Source organism: Acomys minous, assembly GCF_964271855.1.
Source record: "Acomys minous genome assembly, chromosome: 6".
In the NCBI taxonomy this organism is placed as follows: domain Eukaryota; kingdom Metazoa; phylum Chordata; class Mammalia; order Rodentia; family Muridae; genus Acomys; species Acomys minous.
Window position 1 is genome coordinate 103844303 of NC_140487.1, and position 25327 is coordinate 103869629.

A 25327-nucleotide genomic window follows, 5' to 3' on the forward strand; every position below is an offset into this window, starting at 1 on the left:
AGGGTTCCAGTCTGTGAACCGATGTGAGACATGACCCTGTGAAGCTCCACCAAGGACCCTGAAGGCACTAGTGGATGACTTGTAAGCTCTCACGCCGACACTAAGTTTTGAAGGGCAAAGAAGAGAAGGCATGGGGTTTGGGCGGGGGGGGGGGGGGGGGGAGAATGGTCCAGGTAGCAGCATACAGCAGGCCCCTGAAGGAAGGCTCCCAGTAGGAGTGGGAGGGTCTCAGAAGGGCGGAGTTGAAGGACACCAAAACAGAAACCAGAGCTTATCTGGGCAGACAAAGACAGACAACAAAGACCCTTGCAGAGAGGACCTGGTGAGAGTTTGGATTTCAAACTTTCTGTGTTAGGTTCACAGAAAGCGCACGGAAGGCACTGAAACTACGAAGCTGAGTTAGGGTTTCCAAAGATAACTGATGGCAAAGAGTAAGAGTGGCTAGGACAGGAGCAGAGGCAGGGTGCCTGTGGCTTAGTGGTTGGAAGTCAACTGAAAGACAGATAAGCAATGGGGTCTTGGTCAGGGTCTTTATGGCACTAAGGAGGCTGACTTAGAAGTAGGCACGAGAGCCAAGTGAGAGGGTCTGTGGGGGCTCCCCAGGTGAATAAGAAAAAAAAAAGGAATAAAAAGGAAAGGAAAGGATATGACAACTTCTAGGAATGGTGGGGGAGAAAGTTTATTGTAGCTATAAGGGAGAAATTGCCTTATAGCTGGGAGAGTCCAGAGTATTCATGACCCTGAACCGTGAGAGGGAGGGGAAAGGAGAGGGGGAACCAAGTTAAAGCAGCCAGGAGGCCAAAGGTACAAAAGGAGGGAGGGAGTAACCAAAATGTCTGGATTATATAGGGAAGAGCCTCTGGGGGAGAGGCAGTCCAGCCACAAGGCCAGAGAGTTCAGGGTAGAGGCTGGGGTATGCCAGCCATACCCCATAACAGGTAGGGACTGGGGGATGCTGGGAGCATCTGAAGGCACCATAACACCAGGCTTCTGTTTCTGGAGTCTAGGTGGGTGTGGACAATGCTTCACGAAAAGGCTGAACAGAGATTCAGAATGAGTTCCGTTTTGGAAAGGTGAGCAGGGAAAGCCTCCTGGGTTTTTCGAGAGGAGAGAATTCTAGGCACAGTACAGGCACTGGGGGATTCAAGAGGCAAGATAAAACTTGTCATCCTGAGCTTCCAGTCAGCCTGGGTGACAGCAAATGAGGAAACTGCCCATTATAGAGCCTGGAGGGTCCCAGACTGACAGCCTCTTTTTGGTGCCACAGCCTGCTACATCATCTGTTTCATTTTAGCTCTCTGCACTAACCACTCTGTGCTGTCTTTCTACAAAGCACTAATTCTCACCTCCCTCCCTCTGTCTTGACTGAGCTTGTAGCTCTTCTTGTTTCCACCCCATCCCATCATTCTCCTAGCGTAATTAACTGCGCCTTGGTGTTTGACTCTTCTTTATAAGCCATCAACCAAGTAAGGGCAGGACCCGTGGGTGATGTCTCCTTTTTTTTTTGTTTGTTTGTTTCCTTGGGCCCTAGCACAGAGCCCAACACATAAAGGAGTGCTTGTGGCACGAATGAATGAGAGACTACGTGGGGAATTCATGAATGGACAGCCTAGGAAGACAGAAAACAAAGAAAGCTATTCCAGGGGCACAGCTAGCTGCCACAGCAGCCCCCTGACACCCAATGGCTTGTTACTGTTAAAGAGTCGTTTACACAGGCTGGTCCAGGGTGGGTGCTTCCAGTGGGCAGGCGATTTCCCCTTTGCACGGTGACTTAGAGAGCCAGGCTTCGTCTGTCTGTGGTTTAGCCATCCCCCCAAATGTTCTGCCTCTAGTCTGCCTTACACCCAGCTGCAAAGGTGGCTGGCTGGGAGATGTAGTTCTGCCTGAGCACTCACTTTTTGAGTTTGAGTGGGACCGACTGGGAGTGACCTTTAATCCTAGCACTCAAGAGCGTGAAGCCGGTGGATCTCTGTGAATCCAAGGCCAGAAGGTCTACAAAGCAAGTTCCAGAACATCCAAGGCTGTTGCATAGAGAGATTCTGACTCAAAAAAACAAACAAACAAACAAACGAGCAAAAGGGAAGAACGTGAAATTTGCCATGTCCAGCTAGCAACCCGTGCCTAAAGGGTCATCTAACCCAACAGAGGATCAGAGTGGGGAGGACTTACGGAAGACTACCTGGAGGAGGTGGCTTTTGAGCTGAGTGGTAGTTAGGAGAGGAAATGGTGTTGTGTGCAGAGGATGTGGAGTGAGGATGGTAAATGGCGGTTAAGGAGAGCTTCAAGAAACTATAATAAACCTGGGCAGCCCCCTCTTTCTATTTATGACTCGACACAAAACGGGGTGTATGTGTGATTGACTTGCCTTGCCTGTGGCAGGAGCCCCTCTTCTTTTCTCCTTTCAAAGACTGGAGATTTTCCCAGAAGAACATGAGAATTTGGTGGCTGCAACCTTCTGTAACCCTGGAGGGCAGCTCGGACTCTGGCCCATCATCTCCCTCTGTGTTGTGAAGCTCAGTGTGGCTCCTCTTAGGCTGCTCACCCAGGATTCTGTCTCCTGTCCTGCTAGCACCATAGAGCCAGCCTCACTCTTGAGAAAATCTTCCACTTTGCCTAATTATACTGAGGCTTAGAAGCCCAGCCAGACCCCAGCCTTCCTCCTGAGCCCAGCCCTGACTCCAGAGACCCTCTGTAGGCTCACTCCTCATGGCCCAGCACCCATATCCAGCCTAGCCCTCACATGGCTGCAGCACCCATTTGTGCCAGCTCTCGCTCTGCCCTCTCCTCTCTCTCATTCTCTCCCTCCTAGCTTTAGAAGGCTTTTTGATTTTCTTCTTGGGTCAGAATGAAAATTTCAGGGGCACCCAGTCTTTATTTGAATCAGGCTGAGTTCTCCAAAGCATCAGGCTTTGTTTTCTTTCTAAAACAAACTGTGATCTTATCTGGATATTAGGCTTATCTTGGCAAGTCACTACACTGCGTTGGGCTTTTTTTTCACCCCTTCTCCCTGCAATGTGATATTAAGAAGAGACCTTGACCAGGGACTGCCTATTGCTTATCTGGGGAATGGAAGGGGTGAGCAAAGAGCTGACTCTGTGCTGACAGACACACTCTCCTGGGCCTAAGGGAGGAGGGCCTGAAATGCTTGATTCTTATTTTATAGCCCCTCTGAGGGTATTGCTGCCATCGCCCCCCTCCCCAGGTCCTGCCTGTGCTCATATTACTCAGACCTGGGGTTCAGACCATTGCAGTAGCCTCCTGGGTGGTTAAGCTTTTCCTGGGTTCCTCCCCTTTCTTCTTCATTCATCACAGAGAGGCCAGAGGGCATGAAGAGTTGTGTCGCTTGGTTCCACGGGCTAGGCATGAAAATATACCTATTAAACCAGGGACTGCACTGGCCTCCAACAGTAGGGTCCTGCTACAGCCCCCTGTGATGTTCACAGCCTAGCAGGCGCACCCCTCTTTCTTACTCCTTTACTGGCCTCCAAGCTAGACATCAAACTCAGGACTTCACACTTGCTAGCCAGCCAAAGGCTCTCCCATTGAGCTGCACCCTCAGCACCCCCCCCCCCCAACAGACACCTCCCCACATATGTGTTCTGACTGTCATCCATCTGCTTCTTCTCTACCTGAAAAGTTCCCCCCCCCCCACACACACACACATGTTGGGACTTTGTGCTCCCACTCCCCAAAAGCAATGGCTTTTAGTTTTAGTATGCTGCTTTTATTTGGAGATAGAGTTTTTAAAGAGGCAATTAAGTGGAAAAGAGATTGTTAGGGTGGGATAGTATCCCCAAATGATTGATATCCATCTAAAACGAGGAAATATGGACACAGGTGTATATAGACAGAAGAACATTCAAAAATGCAAGAAGTCCTTTGTGTCAACAAGCGTAGGGGAGCAACCTCAGGAGGAACCAAGCCCAGGGCCATCTTGAGCCTCCACAGCTGAAGTCACTGTTGTTCAAGCCAAGCAATCGGCAGTTGCCTCAGCCCTAGCAAGCAGATATACTACTTTCCTGTTGCACAAGGATAAAGTCCAAATCCTGAGGAGATCTGCATGATCTGCCTTGGGGGTGGAGCAAGGGTCCTGCTCACCTTAACCTAGCCTTACTCTTCGTCACTTGAAGCCTTCCGGTGAACCCTCTATACAGAAACCCCTTTGTAACTTGCTCAGTTTTAGAACTGTTTTCAGGGTCACAACAGAGAGGTGTCCCAGGTGCTCTCTGGGAAACTCACTCTGTTTCTTTCACATTTCCTTCAGGAGCACCTGTCATCAGGATCCTTAGGCATGGTTGCTTACTTAAAGACTCCAACAAGTCAAGAGCCATCCACTACCTTATGTATTTCTTATCTAACACTGCACCTGGGCATATAATAGTGCCTAATAAATATTTATTGAGCAAACGAATCTCTATCCTCTTCCAAGTCCTTATCCTTGCATCAAGGTCCAGCCCGGATCCTCCTTGCCTCCTTAAATTCGCCTTCTGATACACCAAGTTCAAAGCCAGCTTCCTGTGCTGATGTGGCGATTAAACCTGTCTGACTGTATCAATTACCTGTGGCTTTCCACCTCTGCTTCCTCCCAAACCAGGACCACACACTGAGCATCTCCACAGGGCTCACATTGCAGCCTAGCACAGGGCCCCTGAACACAGGAGGTGCTGTGTGAATCTGTGTAGACCCAAATAGATCAGAGTAAGCCCCAGAGGTGGAGGATATGAGTAAGTGGGTCGTTTACAGGGATAAAAAGTGTGCCCCCTCCTTCCCACAGCCCCCAGGACGAGTGGAGAGACATATGTTTCTTTTCCCGGAGGATTAAAGGGTAAACGGGGCGTGCCTATCTATTGCTTATTTGGGGGGAATGGAAGGGGTAGAGCTGCTTTCTTGGGTAGGAAAAAGTCCGTTGGCTTCGAGTGTCAGAATTATGGAACAGCCCAGTCGCAGGCTGTAGAGGCCTCTCCATCACTGCGTGCCTTTCCCTGGAAGAGAACCTTGGCCACGAGAGGGAGAGGAAGGGCTATAAGGGTCCACCCTAGGCAAGACTCAGGCAGCATGCAACCTCCCCTAAATCCACAGCACCATGCCCTCCCCCCACCCCCTCTCTGCAGGGCTGGTGGAAGGTTCAGCCAACCTCAGTTAGCTGAGCTTTTTGCGGGGAGGGGGCGGCTAGGGCTGGACAATGCGAAGCGGGCAGTGCCCCCCTCGCTGGCCCAGGCATATAAAGCAGGCCTTTCACTGAGGCTTTCTGGCTGCTTCAGTTGGTTCTTGGCACTCAGCGAGGCTGTGTCGGGATGGGCCAGGGAAGCAAGTGTGATGGGGGTGGGGAATGGGGCTCGCGATTCAGAGAATTCTCCTTACCCACCCCGGGGGCCACCGGGCGGGTTCCCCAGCTGTGAGATGAGCTCATGCAGGGAAACCGGAACAACCAGGGATGGGGAGGGATGCCGCGGGGGTTTGGATGGGGTGGGGGAAGACTCGCACCGAGCGCTCTGACAAAAGTGTGGCTCTGCGGAGCAAGTTTTTTGATGGGAATAAGAAACTAGCATCCACTCCTCCTGCATACCACCCCCCATCCCCTCCCCCCACTCTTCTCCAACCCCAGCCATAACCCCGGAGCCCCCTCGCGTGCCTTTCCTGCAAAATTCCCAGGCTTTCCCATAGCTGGCCAACTTGGCTTACCAACGCCCCAACCCAAGTTGCCAACCCTGAAGTCCCTCTCAGGAAATGTCCCAGCCCTGCCGGCCGCCATCAGTGGTCCCTTTCTCCTGTGCCTGCAGGATGCCAGAGCGCCAGCTTGACCAAATCACTTGATTGCCAGACTCCCTAAACGCAAGATCTGCCTCTCTGGGTGCCTCTAGCAGAGTGGGGGGTGGGGTTTTACCGGCAGGTGCTTCTACGCTGCGAGTGTCAGGCGAGGCCTCCTCCCCAAGCCTTGCCGCTCGTGATCCCCTCAGGCCTCCACCACCTCCCTAAGCATCTCTTCGCCCTAGGCAAGAGTTTGGCGTGGACAACGAAGGAGACATCGCGACTAGCAGAGCAGTCTAGAGTAGACCAGAGTGAGACTGCTGTTGAGGCGGGGTGGGGGATGGGGTGGGGACCGACGCTGAGCCTTTGGGGTCTGAAAGCAGACACTACTAGCCTGTGGAAGAGAAGGGCTCACTCACTTCCTTGGAGAAACTGATCTGGCTTGAGGAGGGTGTCGGGAGACAAGCAGGATCCGGCCATTTAAATTAGAGGATAAATTTTACAAGTAACTCTTACAGAGTCCATCCACCAGTCTCATCGCCACCCCACCCCCATGCCCATAAACATCTCTGCGATTTTGTTTTAGGCTAGGGGTGAGATTGCCCTGGACTGAGTGAAGGGGATCTCTAGCCCCCTATTTCAACTACCACTCAATTTTTCCCTTTACATGCGCGCAGCGCACCCATCTCCTGGGATGGGTTACTGCGAATGAAGCTCCTGAGTGTCCCCCCAGCCCCAAGACTCAAAGTTCAAAGCCAGCACCCAAAATTGGCTAAGAGCCATGACTTGGGAAACTGCAGTCCTCTTTTAGTTACCTTTCCCCAGACAGTATTCCCATTTCCAAGCGAGGAGGAGGAGGCGTGTATGTGCCTGTGTACGCGAGTGTGTCTCTATGCGTGTGTATGTGTGTGTACGGGAGAGGGTGTATTAATGGTGATCTTAAAAATGAAAGCCGGAGGACTGAACTTAAAAGAAACTGGTCAGTTGTAAAACAAATAGGAATAAACAACCCTTTAGATGTAATTTGCGGTTTATTTGGAGGTGCAGGTGGCGCTGAAGAAACCCCCCACCCCCACCCCCCCTTTTTTTTTTTCCTTAACTGAGCCTCCACCCCCAGCATTTGGAGCGGCGGAGAAGCGGCTCCAGAGTGATTAATCCGGGGATAATTCACCCCCCCCCCGCCCCCCGGCGCGAACCCCGCGAAGCGGGATTGGAGCGAGTCATTTCCGAGAGCGCAGCGCGCCTCTCCCCGGCCGGGCGGACACTTGGTTCATTCCAGCCGCAGAAGCTCAGGGCTCCCGCGTACCGGGATTTTTTTTCCCCCTCCCGGAGCAGGAAGAAAAAAAAAAAAGCTACAGAGCTCTCCTGACCTCCTTTCTCCTCGGCGGCGAGCTGAGCCTCTCCCTCGGGCTGCCGGCCGCGCTATGCCGCGCTCGCGGGGACCGGAGCAGAGATGTTGCGGCTGCCCGGCAGGGAGGGCTCGCGGCGAAAACGGGATTTGGGCGCTTGTGCCGGGCACCGGGAGTCGCTGGGGCCGCCCGCCGCCACCACCGCCGCCGCCGCCGCCGCCACCGCCGCCGCCACTGCTGCTGCTATTGGGCTGGGGGCTGCTCAGTGCCTCAGCTGCCGCGGGTGAGTCTGGCCGCGCCGTGCGCCCCACCCGAGCCCACCCAACCTCGACGCGGTCCCAGTCCCTTCCCCCACCTCGGCTTGGTTTTCTCCTTCCTATTACCCACCCTGCTGCTCATCCTCGCCTCTGTCTGCCCGGATCCTCTACTCCATCTTCGACCACATCCTCACCTCTACCCTCATGGATGTCTCCAATCCCAGCCGCAACTTGGCCGGATCCAGCCGGTGTGGGGGACCTGGGAGACAGACATCCCCTCCCTGGGATGCAGGGCACCTGGACTGTGGCTTCAGTTACTCCAGCCTACCAGCCCCACAAGATGCCAGGCTTTTCCCGGATAAACTTTCCCGGAGCCCTACTCCTCCATTCTCTCCCCATCTGCCTGGCACGCCCGTCCTGGGGGTTGGAGAAGCTCGGCGCGCCCCCTCTGATTCTGCAGGGTCTGTCTTTCCCTGCCCCCGCCCATTTTCTCCGACTAAAGCCCTTGCCCCCGCCCAAGAAGCCCAGAGACTGCAGTCGCCAACCCCCCTTCTTACATGCCCTCCGCCCCCTCGGTGCTCCGGCTGGGGGCGGGATGCAGGTGGGCGCTCGCCCAGGTCCGGGGTCCCGCGCAATCTTTCTTGAAGGGCTCATGTCGGGGGATGGAGGGGGTTGAACTACTGGAGGTGGAGGCCGGGGTCGTGCTGGGTGGGGAGGGAGGAGGGGGAATGTCGCCGCCAGGGTCCGCGCCGACACATCCCCTCTGCTTAGTTCCCACTCCGCGCCAAAGTGCCCTTTCCCGCGCCCTGCTGCAGCCAAACGCCTGGGCTGCGGCATCCGTAGCTCCGGTGGCGGATCCGATCTCGTTATGCCTGTCGGGACAGACTTGAAGGATGCAGAGAGTCCCAGGACTTAAGACTGGATGTCTGGCTACAGCTTACAGTTTGGGGAGGAGGCACGTGGACCTTTTAGTGAGCCCAGTCACACTAGAGGTTACTGGTTTCAACTGGTCCTCTTAACTAACCTCGGCACCATTGGAAGCTTAGCCACAACCTAGAAAGTTCCGTGTGCCTGTGTGGGAACCGGTCTACCCAGGGATGCCCGGAGCTGCATTTTTCACTTCCCTGGATGTTGACGCCCGCAGAGGGAAGGAAACCGCAAGCACCTGATGCCTGGGCCTGGAGCCCGGACACCCTGACGTAGAGTAACGCTTTTATTTGTTGTTGCTTGTTTGCTTGCTGTTTTGAAACCACAAGTTGAGCCTCTCAAGCCTTGTCCTGGATCGTCCCCAAACCCTGCCGCTTCTTGGAAAGTGCTCCCTTCCCATAGTTGGCCAGTGAATGAGTAGTTAAAACTCTCAGGCCCTTTCTGGCGTTCAGCATCTAGTGAACTATTCCTTCAGATTTTGTCAGATACCCTACAGACATTCAGTATTAGAGTTCCCTGTCAGGGAGGGCTCCCCAGTACCGTCCTGACTGTCTATCCCTACTTGACCGGACTTTCTCAGGTTCTCCTAAGGAGTCATAGCCACTGACACCCAGAGAGGGGCGCCCGCGGTGCACGTGCCTCTCTCAGCGTTGGCCTCTCGCACACACCCACACCTACCGGGAGGCTGCTCAAGCCAAACGTTTCTGGTCACCAAGACTTCTCACCTGAGCGGTGGGATCTGTTGTTACTTTGCTAAGAGGCCCACTGGATGCTTATCCAGGCAAAGGCTCTCTCTGCTGTGGTCAATGGGGACTTGTTTGGGATTGCCCAATCTGATTTTCTTGCTAGGTTTGTCCCTGCCCCCTTGAGCATGTCATGGCCCTGGGGAGAGAAAACAGCCAACTCACTCGAGCCTGCACAGTGTTCATCAGTGCTGGAAGGCTGCCTTGTTTGAGATCCATTTGTTGCCTCTTGGGTAGGTACAGAAGTTGTAGTGTATCTGTCTCAAGGAGGGGCAGTCGCTCCCCCCAACAAACCCAGCCCCGGCTTGCATAGCACTTTTCTTTTGGAAGGTTCCCTGTGCATTGCCACATGCTGTCCCGCCGCTGCCACCTTGCAGGCAGCAGACATTTGGAAATGGAGTTAGTGACAGGTGATCTGCAGGAAGTGATGTGTGAGGCGTTAGGGGACGACAAAGCATTCCTTTTTGTGATCTCTTCATACTGTTGACTTCATAAAAGACCCTTTGGGGATTGGGTACCTCCCTTGGCTAGCGGGATGCTGGATAGAATGACTACAAGAATTTGGGTGTGTGTGTGTGTGTGTGTGTGTGTGTGTGTGTGTGTGTGTGTGTGTGTGTGTGTGTGTGTGTTCCTTGCCCATGACTGTTTGCTTTCACTCCATCCTTACTGGCCTGCCTCCTGTCACACTCCTACCCCTACTCAATGGGACTCCAACCTCCCTAGAGAGCTCCCCTCTGCCCTCCCTCTTTCCATCAGTCATCAAGAAGGAGGTTCTCCCTCCCTGAAACCCGTTTACCTTCCACTTGTGAGCAAGAGTATCTTTCACATAAAACACACCAAGAAGATGTCTTGCTTGGCCTTTCTGACCTTATTTAACCACCTTTCCACCCCTCCCCCCAAAGTTCTTTGGGAAAAAGGGGCTATTCACTCACTTTTCTCTGTTCCTAGTCACTCCCTGCAGACCGGCACTGAAACACTCTAGAAGAGACCTTTGTGATCACTGCCCATCCCGATGTACTTACTTTCCTTCCTACTCTCGGTGGCCTTGGCCACTCTGAGCCAAGTTGAAGTTTTCTCGTTTTCAGGCTTTTGGGATTCTGTATTTCATTGTCTCCACTTCCTCCCTGAAGTAAGGTGCCCTGGAACAATAGCTTTATTCATCCTGTCCCTACACTCTTGGTGAGCTCACCCCTGCCTGGTTCTCTAATACTATTCCGGACAGATCTGCCCTGCCAAACGTCTCCAGGTGTGCGTCTGTTGCCTTTCCAGTTCATAGATACGCTCAGGCTGTCAGTCGGCAAACCCACCTGCCCTCAAGGCTTCTTACTGCCCAAGGCAGGAGCGTGCAAATTCCCTCTAGAACTGCCCAGTTACCCAGCCCAGAGCGCTAGGTGGACTCTTATCCCCTCCTACAGCATCATTGGCCAAGGAGGCCTGAAATCTGACATCGGCCTCTGTGGGTTGGGGCAGGAACCGTGCTTTATTTCTCTTGGTAGCCCCAGCATCCAGCTACGCCAGGCCTGCTCAGCATGGAGCTGGTGTGTGATGGACAGCTCTTCCGCCAGCAGATGGTTTTCACATTCTTTTCCTTGGACAGTTTTCCAGGGATTGATGAAGCAAGACTGGGTTTTAGGGACTAAGGAAGCCAGCCAGTTTGCAGAGGCAACAACAGTGGCAGACACAAGTTCCCAGTTGTTTTGGTGTTTTTTTTTTCTTCTCACAACTAATGTCACAGGTTGATGAGCCAATGTCCTAGATTCTAGAAGCAATGCAACAAGTCCTCAATACCGACAGCTCCCAACAAGGGAACGCCCAAAGAAAGGCATTTAACTGCTCGGCCACCAAGGTGGGTTTGGGCTTTTAAATCTCAACTACAATTGACTTTGGGGGGAGCTTATGGGATTTGTTTGTTTGTTTGTTTTTGTTTTAATAGTCTGACTATAGCACAGCAGGCAGTGCTGGCCCTTTCTTGGGTTTGATGACTGTATGTCTTTGTTGAGGGAGCAGCTAGAATGAAAGGGACTGGAAAACTAGTGTGCAGGGTCTGATAGACTGATGATGGGCTTTGTTGGTCCAGAAGAATCCAGCAGGTGCCTTTGGCAGCAGCAGTTCTTGTGCCTGACTGATCCACTTCATTGTCACTGTCACTTGAACGGAAGTGAGGGAAGCTGACTGCTCAGAAGAACACATACTCCTGTTAGAGATCTGGCTGCTATTCAGAGTTCTCTAAGGCACAGGGGCTCCAACACCAAAGGGACAAGTAATTCCTCTGTTAGGGGAAGATTCCAAAAGAGAAGGGGAGCTAGCAAGGGCTGCTGTACTTGCCTTGGGAAGGTGATGCTTAAAGGGGAGGGTGGGTCTGAGCAGCAACACAGAGGACAACGGAGCCAGCCAGGGAGGCTGTGAGCCGCTGGCATGTATTCTTCAAGCTAGAGTTCTCAGAAAGTTGTCTGGACAGCCAATGGAGTGACACCTGTAGCAAAGGTTCGCCGAGAGGTCGCTGGCAAGGTCTCAAGTGCAGGCATGCATCACCTCAGTTTCCATAACAGTGGCCCAGGCATGGTTTGGACCCAGGTCTACCTGACTGGATCCCTTCCACATTCCTCCAGATCCCAAGACCTATTGGCCACTTGGACTCCTTCTGCCCTGCATCCCAAACTTTCAGTCATTAAAAAAAAAAAAAAAGCAATGGTTCCTCCATCTTCAGTGCAAATATCTCAGAGAGGAGAGCAAAGTTGCTTCAGTGTTAAGCCTCAAACACCTGTCTAGGTAGAACTCTGATATGGGTGCTTATATCTCCCCACATCATGTGAGAATAGAAATTTTGTCTTCTTCCCCTCTTGCCTGAACTGTGAAGTCAGCCTTTTGCCTCAACTGTGAAGTTTCCAGGGTGACAAAGCCTTCATTTGTACCTTCTTGTCCCACATGGCATGGGGCCCTAAAATGCTGTGGGTTTCCCTATCCAACTGTAATGGTTCATTCTTCAGGGAGAGCCCTGGGTGGCCACCACCAGGAGCCATAATCAGAGAAGTGCCTCCGGTACAAGCCAGGGCCATCAAGGCCACTCATGTCAAGTCCAATAAACAGAAAACCTCGGTGTCTATTCTTGAGCCAATTGGCGTCCGAGGCCTGGGTGGGGCAGGAGCTCTTGACTCATGACTGTCCTTGTTGGTGAGAGCTTTCCACCGAAAACCCCTTTTCCATCTGTCTGTTGCTATCTCATTGGAACATTTGAAATTGAGCTGATCTCTAAGGGGATGGCAGCCCTTGCCTAGAAATTATCATCAGGAGGATTTTTTTTGTGATGCTAAAAATAACATAGGTAAATTATTGAGAGTGCCAAATAACTCTTAGAAATTTGTTTGAGACTCTCTGTGTGGTCTAGGGCTCACCTTGCTGCACAAATAGCCTTTTTTTCCCCCCCAGCCAGTGTCTCCTTCAGACTCACTTAAGTGCAGTTATAATCCAGAAACTTCAAAAAGGGAGCCTCGTCCATCCTCTAGGTTTACAAACAGAAAAACGGAGTAAGTTCCATTACTAGGTAGCTACATCTATTTATTGATTGAAAGTAAGCAAGTGTGACGGATGTAACTTTAAAGGGAGAAAGTGGAGAGACTCTGAAATTTAGACCATTGGGGGAGTGCATCAGAGAGGACACACAGGCGTTTTGTGCAAGGTGATTGAGCGGGGTGTGCAGTTGACTCAGGCTTGTCTCTTCACTGCTGCCTGTCTCCTTGCCCTACACCCTAACCCCAGCCCCAGCATCCACTGGCAGTCATACTGCACCACTTGAGGAGTAGGGGGGGGGGGGGTCAAAGGTAGATGGAAGTTCGGAAATTAGCAGGTTTGGAGATGAGTGGGTGGGTGTGCCTGGTTACACCATGACGATGGGGAGGTGAAAACCGCAGTGGTTTATTTTCCCCATTAAACTATCCCTGGCATAAAACAGCCATCGCCACAATAACAGCTAGGCTTCCTGGGACCTGTTGTGGTCCTGCCCTCCTGGTCCTTGTCACATATACAACCCTAGAAGGTTGGCTTACAGCAGAGAGGCCTGGAGAAAGGTACTGTTTGGCTCAGGAGTCAGCAAGCTAGCTTTCTATGTGGCCTCTTATAACCTGCGTGGCCTTGAGATAATTTCCTCTCTTTAACTGGGTCTCTATTTTCTTACCTGCAAAATGGGAGTAGCGGTAAGGCCCATCCTATACCTAGGCCAGGACGGACTTAGAAGCTCTCGGTTCTACAAAACAGAAGGAAGGCAGAGGGGTTACACTAGGTCCTAAAGTTGGCTAGTGTTGGTGCTATCCGGTGGTCAGGTTAATGGGTGGAAGCTTCGAGAAATGAGACATTTACATCTGTGCCTATGGTCTGCCTGCCTTTGCTTGGGGGTGCTCAGGGCAGTCGGGAAGGATGGACTCGCTCATCATCCCTTCCCTCACTCACCCTTTACAGCTAAAGCAGGCAACAACCGCCCTTCACGGCTTGGTAAACAGTAAGAACTCACCCTCATCCACAGCTTCCCAGACCCGTATGCAGCCTCCGCACCCCTGACCCCTCTGAGCAGTACTCTGTGAACCCGGGGGGACAAACGTATCCACTCAGGGCTCCAGACCCAAGCTGAGGTCTTTAACGCAGCCGGATTATATGTGATATAGGTCCTAAAATGTGCACGGTCCTTAGAGAATATAAAGAGGTGTTTGTGAACGACCTTGTCCTACACATCTCACATGGTTTCTAGCTTCCTACTTGATTTACTCAGCACTGATCTTTGAAGGTCCCACTGGGCTCCTTCTGTATGTCTGTATGTCTGTATGTCTGTATGTCTGTATGTCTGGCCTTGGACTTGGGTTTCCGAGGCAGTGTTACATTAGGAGTTATTTACCTGTTATATTTTCTCCACCCATTCTACCACCCCTGGTTGTTTTGTTGTTGTTGTTGTTGTTATTGGGTTTTTTGTTTTTGTTTTGGTTTTTTGGTTTTTTTTTTTTTTTTACTTCTGACCTCTGCCAAGTGCTGCAGAACCTCCTTGCACCTTCTCTGTCTCCTACAGGTGTTCTTGGCACCCCACTTGAAGGTAACTCTGTCATTAGGAACGGGGCCCCTAGTAACAGGCTAATTTTCATATATATTTTTTCAGTGATATCCCAGGACCTGGTTGTACTTTGGGTACCCGGAGTTTCTTCTTTCCCATGTCCTCATTAAGGCTTAATATTACCCACCTTTCTGAATCTGCCTCTGGTGTCAGTTTAAAGTGACATCCCACTGTTTTAATAACTGTTGCATCTTCTGAGTACTAGTCAGTCTGAAAGACTACCATGTGCTTGCCAGCCCTTGGCTTTTTCTTTTTGTGGCTTTGTGTCCATTTTTGTAGAGTTGGGAACTGAATTCTTGTATTCTAGACAAGCACTTTCACACTGAGCTGCGTTTACAAACTCATGCCCCCTCGTGCTCTACTTTGACACAGGATCTCTCTAAGTTGGCCAGACAGGTCTTGAACTTGTGATCCCCCTATCTCAGCAGTTTTACTTTATGTGGATGGGTGTTTTGCCTTTAAGTATGTCTGTGCACATGTATGCCTAGTACCCTCAGATGTCTGTGTGCATGTGTGCCTGGTACCCTTGGATATCTGTGCGCATGTGTGCCTGGTACCCTCAGATGTCGGTGTGCATGTGTGCCTGGTACCCTTGGATGTCTGTGCGCATGTGTGCCTGGGACCCTCGGATGTCTGTGTGCATGTGTGCCTGGTACTCTCGGAGGCCAGAAGAGAGTGTTGGATCCTCTGGAACTGGAGTTACAGACAGTTGTGAACCACCATGCGAGTACTGGGAATTGAACCTGTGTCCTTAACTGCCGGTGCTCCCAACTGCTGAGCCATCTCTCCAGCTCCCTAAATTAGATTGTTACTTACATTTTAGGGGTTGATTTGATTCTGTGTATTTTGAAGACATTGCCCTTAGTCATTTAAAAAATTTCAAATTCTTTATTTCCTCTGTCTCTGTCTCTCTGTCTCTGTCTCTGTCTCTGTCTCTGTCTCTGTCTCTCTCTCTCTCTCTCTCTCTCTCTCTCTCTCTCTCTCTCTCTGTGTGTGTGTGTGTGTGTGTGTGTGTGTGTGTGTGTACATATCACATTTTTAAAACTTAATATCTGAGGCAGTGTTTCCTGTGTCCCAGCCTAGCTTGAACTTGCTATGTAAGATGACTTCAAACTTCTGTTCCCCCTGCGTTGACTTCCCAAGTTCTGGGGTTATAGACACATAGAGCCATGCCTGGTTTGCAGTCTGGAAGCCGAGCACGGGGCTTCTTGAATTCTAAATGAGCATTCCACTACCCAAGCCACATCCTACCCTAAGCGATGTTTTAGGGGAGGCAGGGGCAGAGAAGTCTGAGTGCATTGTGAGCTTGGGGACAAGGCAGGCCCCCAGCCCCACCTGGCCCACTGTCTTGCAGAGTCCCAGATCCTTCTTGTCCATCCTATACTCACAGAGTGTACAAGAGGTCCCCCTTTGGCTCAAGGCCCTGTTTCCTGAAGACCCCAGTTAAGTACAAACTAACTAACCCATGGGTGAGTCACTTAGAGAGCTTGATCAAATAGAGATCCGGTGCAGGCCCTTAGCTGGACTTCAGTGATCTTACACATGCCCACATACAGCATCATCTTTCATAGTAAAAGGTGGGAGCAACCTAAATGTGTACAGATGGAGGAAGGAATAAATAAGTGCCAGTGAGGATGGCACAACACGGATGTTCTTAGTGATGCTGAACTGAGCCCTGTGTTGATTGATCTTCTCTTTGATGTCATTAAATATCCCACAAAAACAAGTTAAGCGAGGGAAGATTTCTTTTGTCTCATAGTTTGAAGGTGCAGTCCCCCGTAGTGGGAAAATCGTGGAGGCAGGAACGTGAGTAGCTGGACCTGTTGGCATCCATAGTCAGAGGGCCAGAGAGAGATGGAGGCTGGCACTCTGCTGGCTTTCTCCTTTTTATTTAATCTGGGGCCCCAGCCCATGGAGTGGTGCTGTCACCTTTAGAGTGGGTCTTCTCACCTCGAGCGACTCAGCCTAGAAATTTCCTCCCAGGCGTGCCCAGAGGTGTGCTTCCATGGCGATTCTAAACTCCGACAAGTTGACAATTGAGTAGGTCGATGACAGGTCCATGATGGCAAAGGCCTAGGACCACTCTCCGATGTGGACCCCTGGGCAGGACAGGACGGTATGAAAGGGGGCATGGCTGGATGTCCCAACGGGATGATCTCACTCAGTGGGAAGTGGCCAATAACCAGGCCAGACTCACAAAGTACAATGAGGACAGTAGGCAGGGAGGGGCCACCAGTGCCGGGGCCAGCTTGTGGTCTATAGTAGTATGACCCAGTGTCTGCGCTGGAGGCCACAGGGAAGAGGAGGCTTTGGCTGGATCTCTGAAGAGGCACAGCTCCATTCAGGAACCAACAGGAGGAGCCACTGTTGGGTGCTGGGCTTAGTCTACTCCTTCAGTTCAGAGTCACTGCACACCCTTCCACAGTCTGTGCTGGAGGGCTGATGAGGAGATGGCCGCTGGAGGCGGGACAGAGAAACAGGCTTGGGTAGGCTGCGAGGGCCCTGGCCTTCTGTGCCCCTTGCTACAAGAAGCCCTCTAGAATCTTCCTCTATTTGGGCTTTGTGGCCTTGACTGCCACTTGAGATGTGCCGAAGCATTAATTATCACAGTCCTCGAAGATGGTTAAGAGAGGAAATGTGACATTATGGGTGTGTTACCACAACAACGCTGAAATGAATAGGAGGTGGCTGTGGATGGCTGTGTATAGGGGCTGGGGAAATCTCCCAGAAAACCATGATGCTTGGATGCGTCCTGGGGGAATCCATAGCAGAGAGGAGCAGGGGCAGTGGGACACCATGGGCATAGACAGGTTCTTGGTTGAACGATGCAGGGGCATGCCTAAGTTCAGAGTTCAGTGGCGGGAAAGCCTGCTAACAGGAAGGAAACTTGGAGTCTGGTGGTTGACGGGTTGCCAACCGTAGGCTTCTGAAGGCTTAAGGAAGGACGGGGAGCACAGATACTGTTGGGGGAACCCGGACGATCAAAGAGTGGAGAGCTGGGAGGGGCCCAGAGGACCTTGTTCCTCCCATGTCTCTGTCCTGTGCCCTGGCCTCCTGGACCTGAAGGAGCTGTCAACAGTGCATGAAAGCCACTCACAGATCCTGGATCTATCTCACCGTGCTACCTCTGCATGAGTGTAACATTTTCATCACCTGAGAAAAATGACAACAGAGGCCCTGTCTGCTTGAGGCTGGTTTAGCAAGGCATTTCAGGATTCCCACTGCGGAGAGACATTCAGCCTCATTTGAGTGAGTCATGGCTACCGTTCAGTTTGGCTTCTGCCTCACTCTTTCCTTCCCTTCCTCCCTTTTCTTTCTGGTACCCCCTCTTTCCTGGTCCTGTACTTCCCTGGACATTAAGACCCTCACTCTCTGTGGAGGTCATCTTTCTCTCTACCTCGCCCTCCACATTACTCACAGCCCCTTCCTCAACTTGGCTTTATTGGCCCCACTGAGGAATCTCCCTTCTATGGGCTCTCTTCTACACTGCCCTCAGCCCAGCCGCTCTGCCAGCCAGCAGGGTTTTAAGACCTTTGCTTGCTCCATCTGCTGTTGACGCAAGGGCTGTCTCACCAGAACATTAACCAAGAACCAAGCGCAGTGGCCCTGAGCTGGGGGCACAAATGCAAATGCCATTCCAAACCAAGTTCACTCCCCAAAGGACTGTTGTGAGGTACCAAGGGCCCAGGGAGCTCTCAGCAGAGCGAGGAACGGGGTGGGCTGCAGAGGGATGGATTTACCCTGTAGATTTTTTCAAGTGTGAGCTGGTGACTGGTTTGTGCCAGGAATGCAGGGTTGGATGTTTGGGTAGAAGGCTGTGGTGGGTGCTAGAACATCAATACCCCTCCTTCTGCGTTGTAACTGTTCCTCCAAAGCCACTCCTTACAGAACTCTCATGCAGAGGGCTTCACGTTTCTCTCTTATACCTCACAACTCTCTAAAGGGATGGGTCTTTTTGTAGTTGGATAAATCCAGGAAATGGATAAGAAAATTCAGTTTAGCAGGTGGTGGTGCACGCCTTTCATCCTATCATCCGAGAGGCAGAGACAGAAGCAGACAGATCTTTGTGAGTTTGAGGTCAGCCTGGTCTAGAGAGAGAGAGAGAGAGAGAGAGAGAGAGAGAGAGAGAGAGAGAGAGAGAGAGAGAGGAGAGAGCAAGCAGCCAGGGCTACACAGAGACCCCCTGTCTCAAAAAACCCTAAGGCTACAGCACCCCAGGGGCTACAGCACTCAAGGGGGTGATTGCCAGGGTGACAGCTTGCGTTAGTGAGTTGTGCACCCACCTGAGGATACTGGGTAAGCTTAGCATTCCTGAACTGCTCAGCACGCTTCACATAAGCCCTGGGAGCTCCTCAGGCACCAAATCCATCCTCCAGCCTGGATTTGTTAGGTGACACCTCAGGACACCTTGGAAGCCTGTCTTTACTAGTTCCCACTGTTCTAGATTTAAATGCTGGTTGAAAAACAAACAAAAGTCCCTACGTGTTTTCCTCAGGTCTGCTGAAGGGAGGCAGCAGGAGAGGCTGCAGGAGGAAAGCTCTGGAGTGGGGCAGCCAAGCCCAGTCTTCAAGCCTCTGTTTCATCCCAGATGAAGCAGGACCTAGCTCCCTGGGAGAGGTACACCAGAGTAGAGGGGCCCTAGCCCAGGACAGGACACTTAGAAATACTCCCTGAGAAAAGCCAGAGGCTTATCGGTGAAACCAAGGTAAATGCTCAGTTATACAAGTAGAAATGCTAAGACAGGAAGACCACAGACACTAGGAGGCTCAGGGGTAACTCCACTTATCCACTCACCCGCCTACCTACCCACCCTCCCTCCCATCCATCCACTCATCCATCCATCCACCCACCCATCCATCCATCCACCCATCCATCCATCTATCCATCCACCCACCCATCCATCCATCCACCCATCCATCCATCCATCCATCCATCCATCCATCCATCCACCCACCCATCCATCCATCCATCTACCCATTCATCCACCCACCCATCCATCCATTCATCCATCCATCCATCCACCCATCCATCCATCCACCCATCCATCCATCCATCTATCCATCCACCCATCCATCCATCCATCCATCCATCCATCCACCCACCCATCCATCCACCCATCCATCCATCCATCCACCCATCCATCCATCCATCCATCCATCCATCCATCCACCCACCCATCCATCCATCCATCTACCCATCCATCCACCCACCCATCCATCCATTCATCCATCCATCCATCCACCCATCCATCCATCCACCCACCCATCCATCCACCCACCCATCCATCTACCCATCCATCCATCCATCCATCCACCCATCCATCCATCCATCCACCCATCCACCCATCCATCCATCCATCCATCCATCCATCCATTTATCCATCCATTCATCCATCCATCCATCCATCCATCCATCCATCCATCCATTTATCCATCCATTCATTCACCCATCCACTCACCCATTCAGGAAGGGAGGGAGAAGCTAGTGAAGACTCTGAAGGGCAGGCATGAGAGACAGTAGGTTGGCTGGCCACATGCCCCAAGGCACTTGGATGTTTCTTAGAAGTTCAACTCCCTAGATTCCTCTCTGCCTATGGAATCAGGATCTGCATTTTCTCGAGATCCATAGGTAATTTACACTCCCACAAGAACCTGAGAGCAGCAGGTGCTACCTACCTTCTCTGAGGACAGACTTTGGCCTGAAAGTCAGCAGTGGGTGAAACTTGGCTCTGGTTTGTCCTGGGCCGCCACAGTTGCACTGGTGAAACGGGTAGAGATTATGTCTTTGCGGTCACGCTTGTGAATATGCGTGCTTGCAAAGTGTCTGGTAGGTTTTCCTGTCCATAGATTAATGAGCTTTGGGCCTTTAGTTTGCACCGTTGTCCCCAGTACCTGGGACATTGCCTGTAGCCCGGAGAAGTACGCAGTGAACGAATAGCTGCTCATCAGGTGGTTGCCAAATCAAACTGGACACTCTGGAGCCTGCTGCCCAGAACAAGTAGTGTTTTTCTTTCTGTTTCCTGGGTGGCAGATAGTCCATGGTGAAGGGTTGCCCAGAGGCAGGGCAATGGAGAAAGGGGTGTTTTAGATACGAAGCCAGGAGACAGATGCTTTTGTTAGACCGTGTACCAGGAAGTCTTGATTATTATTGACATGTTGGTCTGAAAGTCACTGTTACAATGATAATTTAGATTCTAGCCTCAGTGAGAACGATCATATTTGAACCCAGAAGTTAATGTGAGCCAATTCTCTGCCCCAGAAGCTCCTCCCACTTGTCTCTGTTCCTAGCATGTCTTGGTCCTGGCTGTTGTCCCTTCTGGACACAAGGCTCCATCTTGAGATTGTTCGCATCTCTGGGGTATTTCTCTGCCTCCTCCATCTTTCCTGAACATCTTGCTTCATGGAAAAGTAGATGCTCAAGGACACACACGTGCACCTCGCCGCTGAATGTGTGCAGCAGGGGCGGAGGATCCTGTGCTCTGTGCTACCCAGGGCCTCGCTCCCATCCTTACCATACCCACCCTTACGCCCCAGCCCCTGTGTTTCCTTTAGCCCAGCAGCAAACTTGATTTGAATCTTAAAAATACACTAACACCCGTCCTCTGACTCTGCACCCGCGCCTCTGGCTCTCACCCCGTCTCTCTCCTCTCCTTCTTCTCCCAGCCTGCCTTCCTGTGAGAGTGTCTGCCAAGTCCTTTCTCAGCGCTTGTCATCTGGCTTTCACCCTCCTTAGCCCAGGGGAAGAGTGCTCCAGCCTAGGGCACCATGTGACTTCCTATTTACCAACTCCAGGCAGCTCTCTTGACTTCTGGACCGTCACTAGTCTGGCTGCAGCCTGCCTCTTGACCTTCCGGCTGTCTTTCAGCCTGCTTCCCCACTCTGCTCTGGCGATCCTCTTTGCTCCTTCCCACTTAAGCCTTTCTCAGTGTCGCCTACCCTCTGCCTGGCTCTGCTTTTGTCCTCCATTTTTGTTGGTTTTTTTTTGGGGGGGGGTTTCATTACCTCATGGGAATGCTGATTGCAGGTGTATTTGGTCTCTGGAGGAGAATGGTGACGGCTCATTGCCCTACACACCCACATAGCAACCATATTCCAAAGCCACAAGAAGAATTCTTCCTGTCTGCTGTCCCCTCTGTGCCTGCTCCCTGCTCTGCATAGTTTTACCATTTCATATTATTTTTTGCCCCCCCCTTAATGAATGGCTTCGTCATTGTCTTCCTGAGCCAGGAACCCTGGAGCTCTCGTGGAGTTCCTCTCCTATCTACCCCCTTTGCTGATCGAGCCTCAGGGGTTTTATATCCCCAACACCCTCCAGCCTGCCCCTGTGTCTCTGTTTCTGCCCATGGCTTGGAACTCACCGTCTTTTTGGTCCTGGACTTTGGGAACCCACTGTCTTGCCCTTTGTGTCTCTTTTGGCCTCTTTCAATTGGACTGTCCATCAACAGGGCAATCAGTACCGGGGCTGGATTTCCTCTCTGAGTTGGAGGAGTTGGGGGCAAGATCAAAGTTGGGGAGAAGTTGGTGTCCCTGAGGAAGCTGTAAAGAGTGGGAAGCTGGTGAGATGGAAGTGGATCAGAGTGGCCATGGAAACTGTTTGAGTTGGCAGGCTACTGGAACCTTCTCCCGTCTGCAGGTCCATAGGTTAGGCAACAGGTAAACTGAGGTAATAAGTTGATTCATTTCCTGGTAGCTGTGCGCATGGGATATGCTCCCAACACAGACCGGTGGGCTCCTTAGTGGAGGGCAGATTTCTCCCTGAGGTAGACGGGCTCTTTCCCCTTCCTCCACTAGGCATCGGAATGATAACGTCTGTCTGCTGAACTGGGGTGCTGCTTGAATCTCCACCAAAACCCCAACATGCGCTTTCTTGGTTGCCCTCAACATGAGCACTGTGGCCTCACTCTATCAGCCAGATGCAGAAGAGCTCAGGGCATTTGCTAGAGGAGAAAAAGGGCATGCTGCCTTCCTAGCCCCCCCTCACATGGACAGAAACGAGCAGGCCCCTCTCCTCATGGTGACACTGACACTGCTCCCTAGACAGGGGTGAGATGCCTAGATATGGGGTCTCCTGCCTCTGAATTGACCCAGCGGACAGCAGTCATGTTCTGAGTCCCTTCAAAGAGGGGCCCTTCCTACCACCCCCCTCTCTTTCCCTCTCTCTTCTTTCACTGGAGCTCCAGTGACCTCTAGATGTCTCCTCCTTCTACTTATAACCGGACTTACATTCAGATCTTTACATGGATTCTGCTGACACAAACGCAGGTCTTCGCATCTGCATGGCGGGGCGTTTCACTCACTCAGCCATCTCCCCAGCCCTAGGCTGCATTTCTTAAGAGATGCATGGGTTCTCTTCCTATACTCACGTCTACTCTCGTGGTTTCGGGTCTTTGGGCCCATATCAACTTGATCCCCCCCAACCGCAGCCACCTTGCAACAGTGTTGCGGCGGCTTCTGCCGAGAGCCGGGGACACGGTCCAGCAGAGTGCTTAAAGGGTCCTAGCTCAGTGAGGCTGTGTGATAACAAAGCTGCATCTGGTTGAGGAATGAGGCCTTTCCTATCTAGCTCACCCCCCCCCCCCTTGTGTGTCATGTCTGACACTCAACCATTCCCTTTCTTAGCTTGGGTTGTTCTGTTCTTTGGCCCCAAGGACAGCGCTTTTCTTGGGGGTCTCATTCTTAACACCCTTTGCTTCAGATTGAAACTAGCCCATTCAGTCTTCCAAATGTACCTCATTTCAATCCCGTTTTGAGACCACAGGCAGGCTTGCCAAGGGGGGCTTGAGAGCTTGTCATGCAGTCAAGCAGAGGGGGCTGGGGACATAGCTCCCTTTAATATCGGACCTTTGGGACCCCCCGAGGGCCGCAGCTCAACCCCATTAATCAGAATAGACAAAGAGCTGTGTGACCGGACTGCTAGGGACTTGGTCCAGCCTGAAGCAGGCGTTTGGCATTTATTTGGCCCATGCATTTTGATCATGGGAAAAATGCACTTTCTGTTAGGTGCCTTGAAATATTGAAAATTGCTCCCGAACTCTCATTATCGCCTTTAAAGACCCATAGGGCTCTGGGAACCCCAGGCAGGGAACATAGATATAGTCGTAACTTCCCCCCTCTACCCTTCTCCTCCACCATGCCTTTTCCCCCCTTCAGTTTGGAATGGTAGAAAACACAAGAGGAGTCAAATGGAGAATTAAAATGCTGGCTTTCTAGTTGGTCAAGCAGACTGGAGAACGTAGCCCTTTTCATGTGGCCAAATTAGCTTCTTACTACACTACTCTTGAATCAGAAGGACATGGGTAGCCATTGTCCTGCAGTGGTGATGACCTCAGACTTCCTTACAAGGCCAGGCTGGTGGACAAGGGTCAGGGGTAGGATAAAATGTGAGCTGGGGTGGAGGAGTACACTTAGAAGCCCATGCCAAAGTGTGCACCACTGAGAAATTATGCCACACAACGGATCTAGTGTAAGAGGTTTAGGGGAGGGAGAGTGAAAGGTCATCTTGGAATGGGGACATGAAGGAGAGATAGAGGCAGATAGATAGGGAGGCAGAGAGGGGGATGGACACAAACACACACACACACACACACACACACACACACACACACACACACACACAGATACACACACACACACCCCGGATCCTGGTTCAGTGGACCAAATTCTCCCCCTACCCCCAATACCTCTGTTTCAAGCTAGGGGGAAACAGAGGCCAGAGACAGGCAAAAGAAGCCATATAGCATTATTAGTACACTCCCTGCTGGGACATGGGACAGGAACCTCCCCCGACCCCACCCAGCCAGGCTTTAAATCACCTCTTACACTGGTCTTTGCCGGTGGAGCCGGTTGTTCATGGGTTAGTACCACTAGCAGCTGAGCAGGATGGTGGTCAGCAAGTCTGCTGGGGAGGAAGGCAGGACTCCCCACCCAACCTTGGGCTCTGCTGTAGACACAGCTCTCGTGGAGGGAGGCTCATGGAAGGCCTCCTCCAGACTTAGGTGGTGTTGACTAAGATGATGACCACCTGGCTCACTAATCTTTGTGATGTGTTTGAGTACAAAAAGAAAAATGTAATTGATCATCTTTCTTTTTCTCTTCACTGCCCCTGGAAAGAGCAAGTGGGGGGACAGAAGATGTAGCAACAGGTGAATTGTTAGGCTCTGGGACCGCCATCTAACGCATGCTGGTGTCTGATTTGCCTTGGTTAAAAACTTCGTGTTGGGCCGCCGTTCCGTGTGCTCCATGGGTTTAAGGGACAAAATGGAGTGGACAAAGAGGTGTGCAGGACAGGAGGAGCTGGCTGGAGAGAACTAAGGCAGTTCGAAGCACGAAGCCTAGAATTCTAGGACAGTTTTCTTCCTTGGAGCATCCTCGTTGTTTCCTCCCTTGGTGCCTTCTTCTAGACTTCCATGTACTCGTTTCACCAGGCTGTATTGCCTGCTCACCATGGCAGGCACTGGTCTAGGGTACCACTGAAGGTGTTTACGTTTTCTGCCGCCCGGCTTTCATTCTGCTGTCCCTTAAGCTTTCATTCATTCTAACACATTACCTCTGGAGTGAGCAGATAATTAAACAGATAATTTAAATGCAGTGCGATTAGCTCGGCAACAGACACCAGCAGGATCTGGGAGCAAAGAGGATGGAAGAGGAGGAATCCGGGCTGGGGATCAGAAGAGACGCCCTGGGGGTGACCCCAGAGTTAGTCTGGACAAGGCTGGGAAAGAGAGAGTGAGGGCTTTTCCGCTGGCCTGGCCGCTGTTGTTGTCAATGGCCGCATGAGGGGTGGGCGCTCTGGGATGCCCCTTCACTGGGATCCACAGGCCCAGGTCTGATTCTGGTGATGCTGGGTATTCCTCTGTATCCAGATGTTATGCTAGGTGGTTATGCTAGATCAGAGTCACGGTTTCCAGACCTCAGTGGGGGACCAGGGGGGGACGGTAGAAATATTTTCATTTTATAGACTTAGAAACTGAAGTAGGAGGAATGGAATTGCTCCCACCAAAGACCCACAGCAAAGGAAGGAAGACATGAACTGAGACACTTGCTTCTTTCCCACCACAGAACTCAGCCAAGGAGCCTTACGTGGAGCCCAGCATTGGCCCAGGTCATAAAGATTTCTTCATCATAGTAGTACTGTTTTCTTTGTGCATGGACTTTTTATTATGGGCCTTCTTGCTAACAAATGGAAGTCTCAAGACAGATCCTTGAGGCCGAT

The 25327-nt window shown here is 51.7% G+C and overlaps 1 protein-coding gene across 3 annotated transcripts in view; it reads left to right on the top strand.

The window, feature by feature from the left end:
* The first annotated feature begins 7037 nt into the window (after nt 1-7037).
* CSMD2 (CUB and Sushi multiple domains 2) overlaps nt 7038-25327 on the top strand; it is a 573432-nt gene continuing 555142 nt past the window's right edge. For all 3 annotated transcript variants that reach the window (XM_084784630.1, XM_084784631.1, XM_084784632.1), the window contains exon 1: nt 7038-7380. In XM_084784630.1, the coding sequence (XP_084640756.1) occupies nt 7173-7380 (208 nt within the window). In that variant the 5' untranslated portion in view covers nt 7038-7172. The remainder of the gene's footprint in view (nt 7381-25327) is intronic.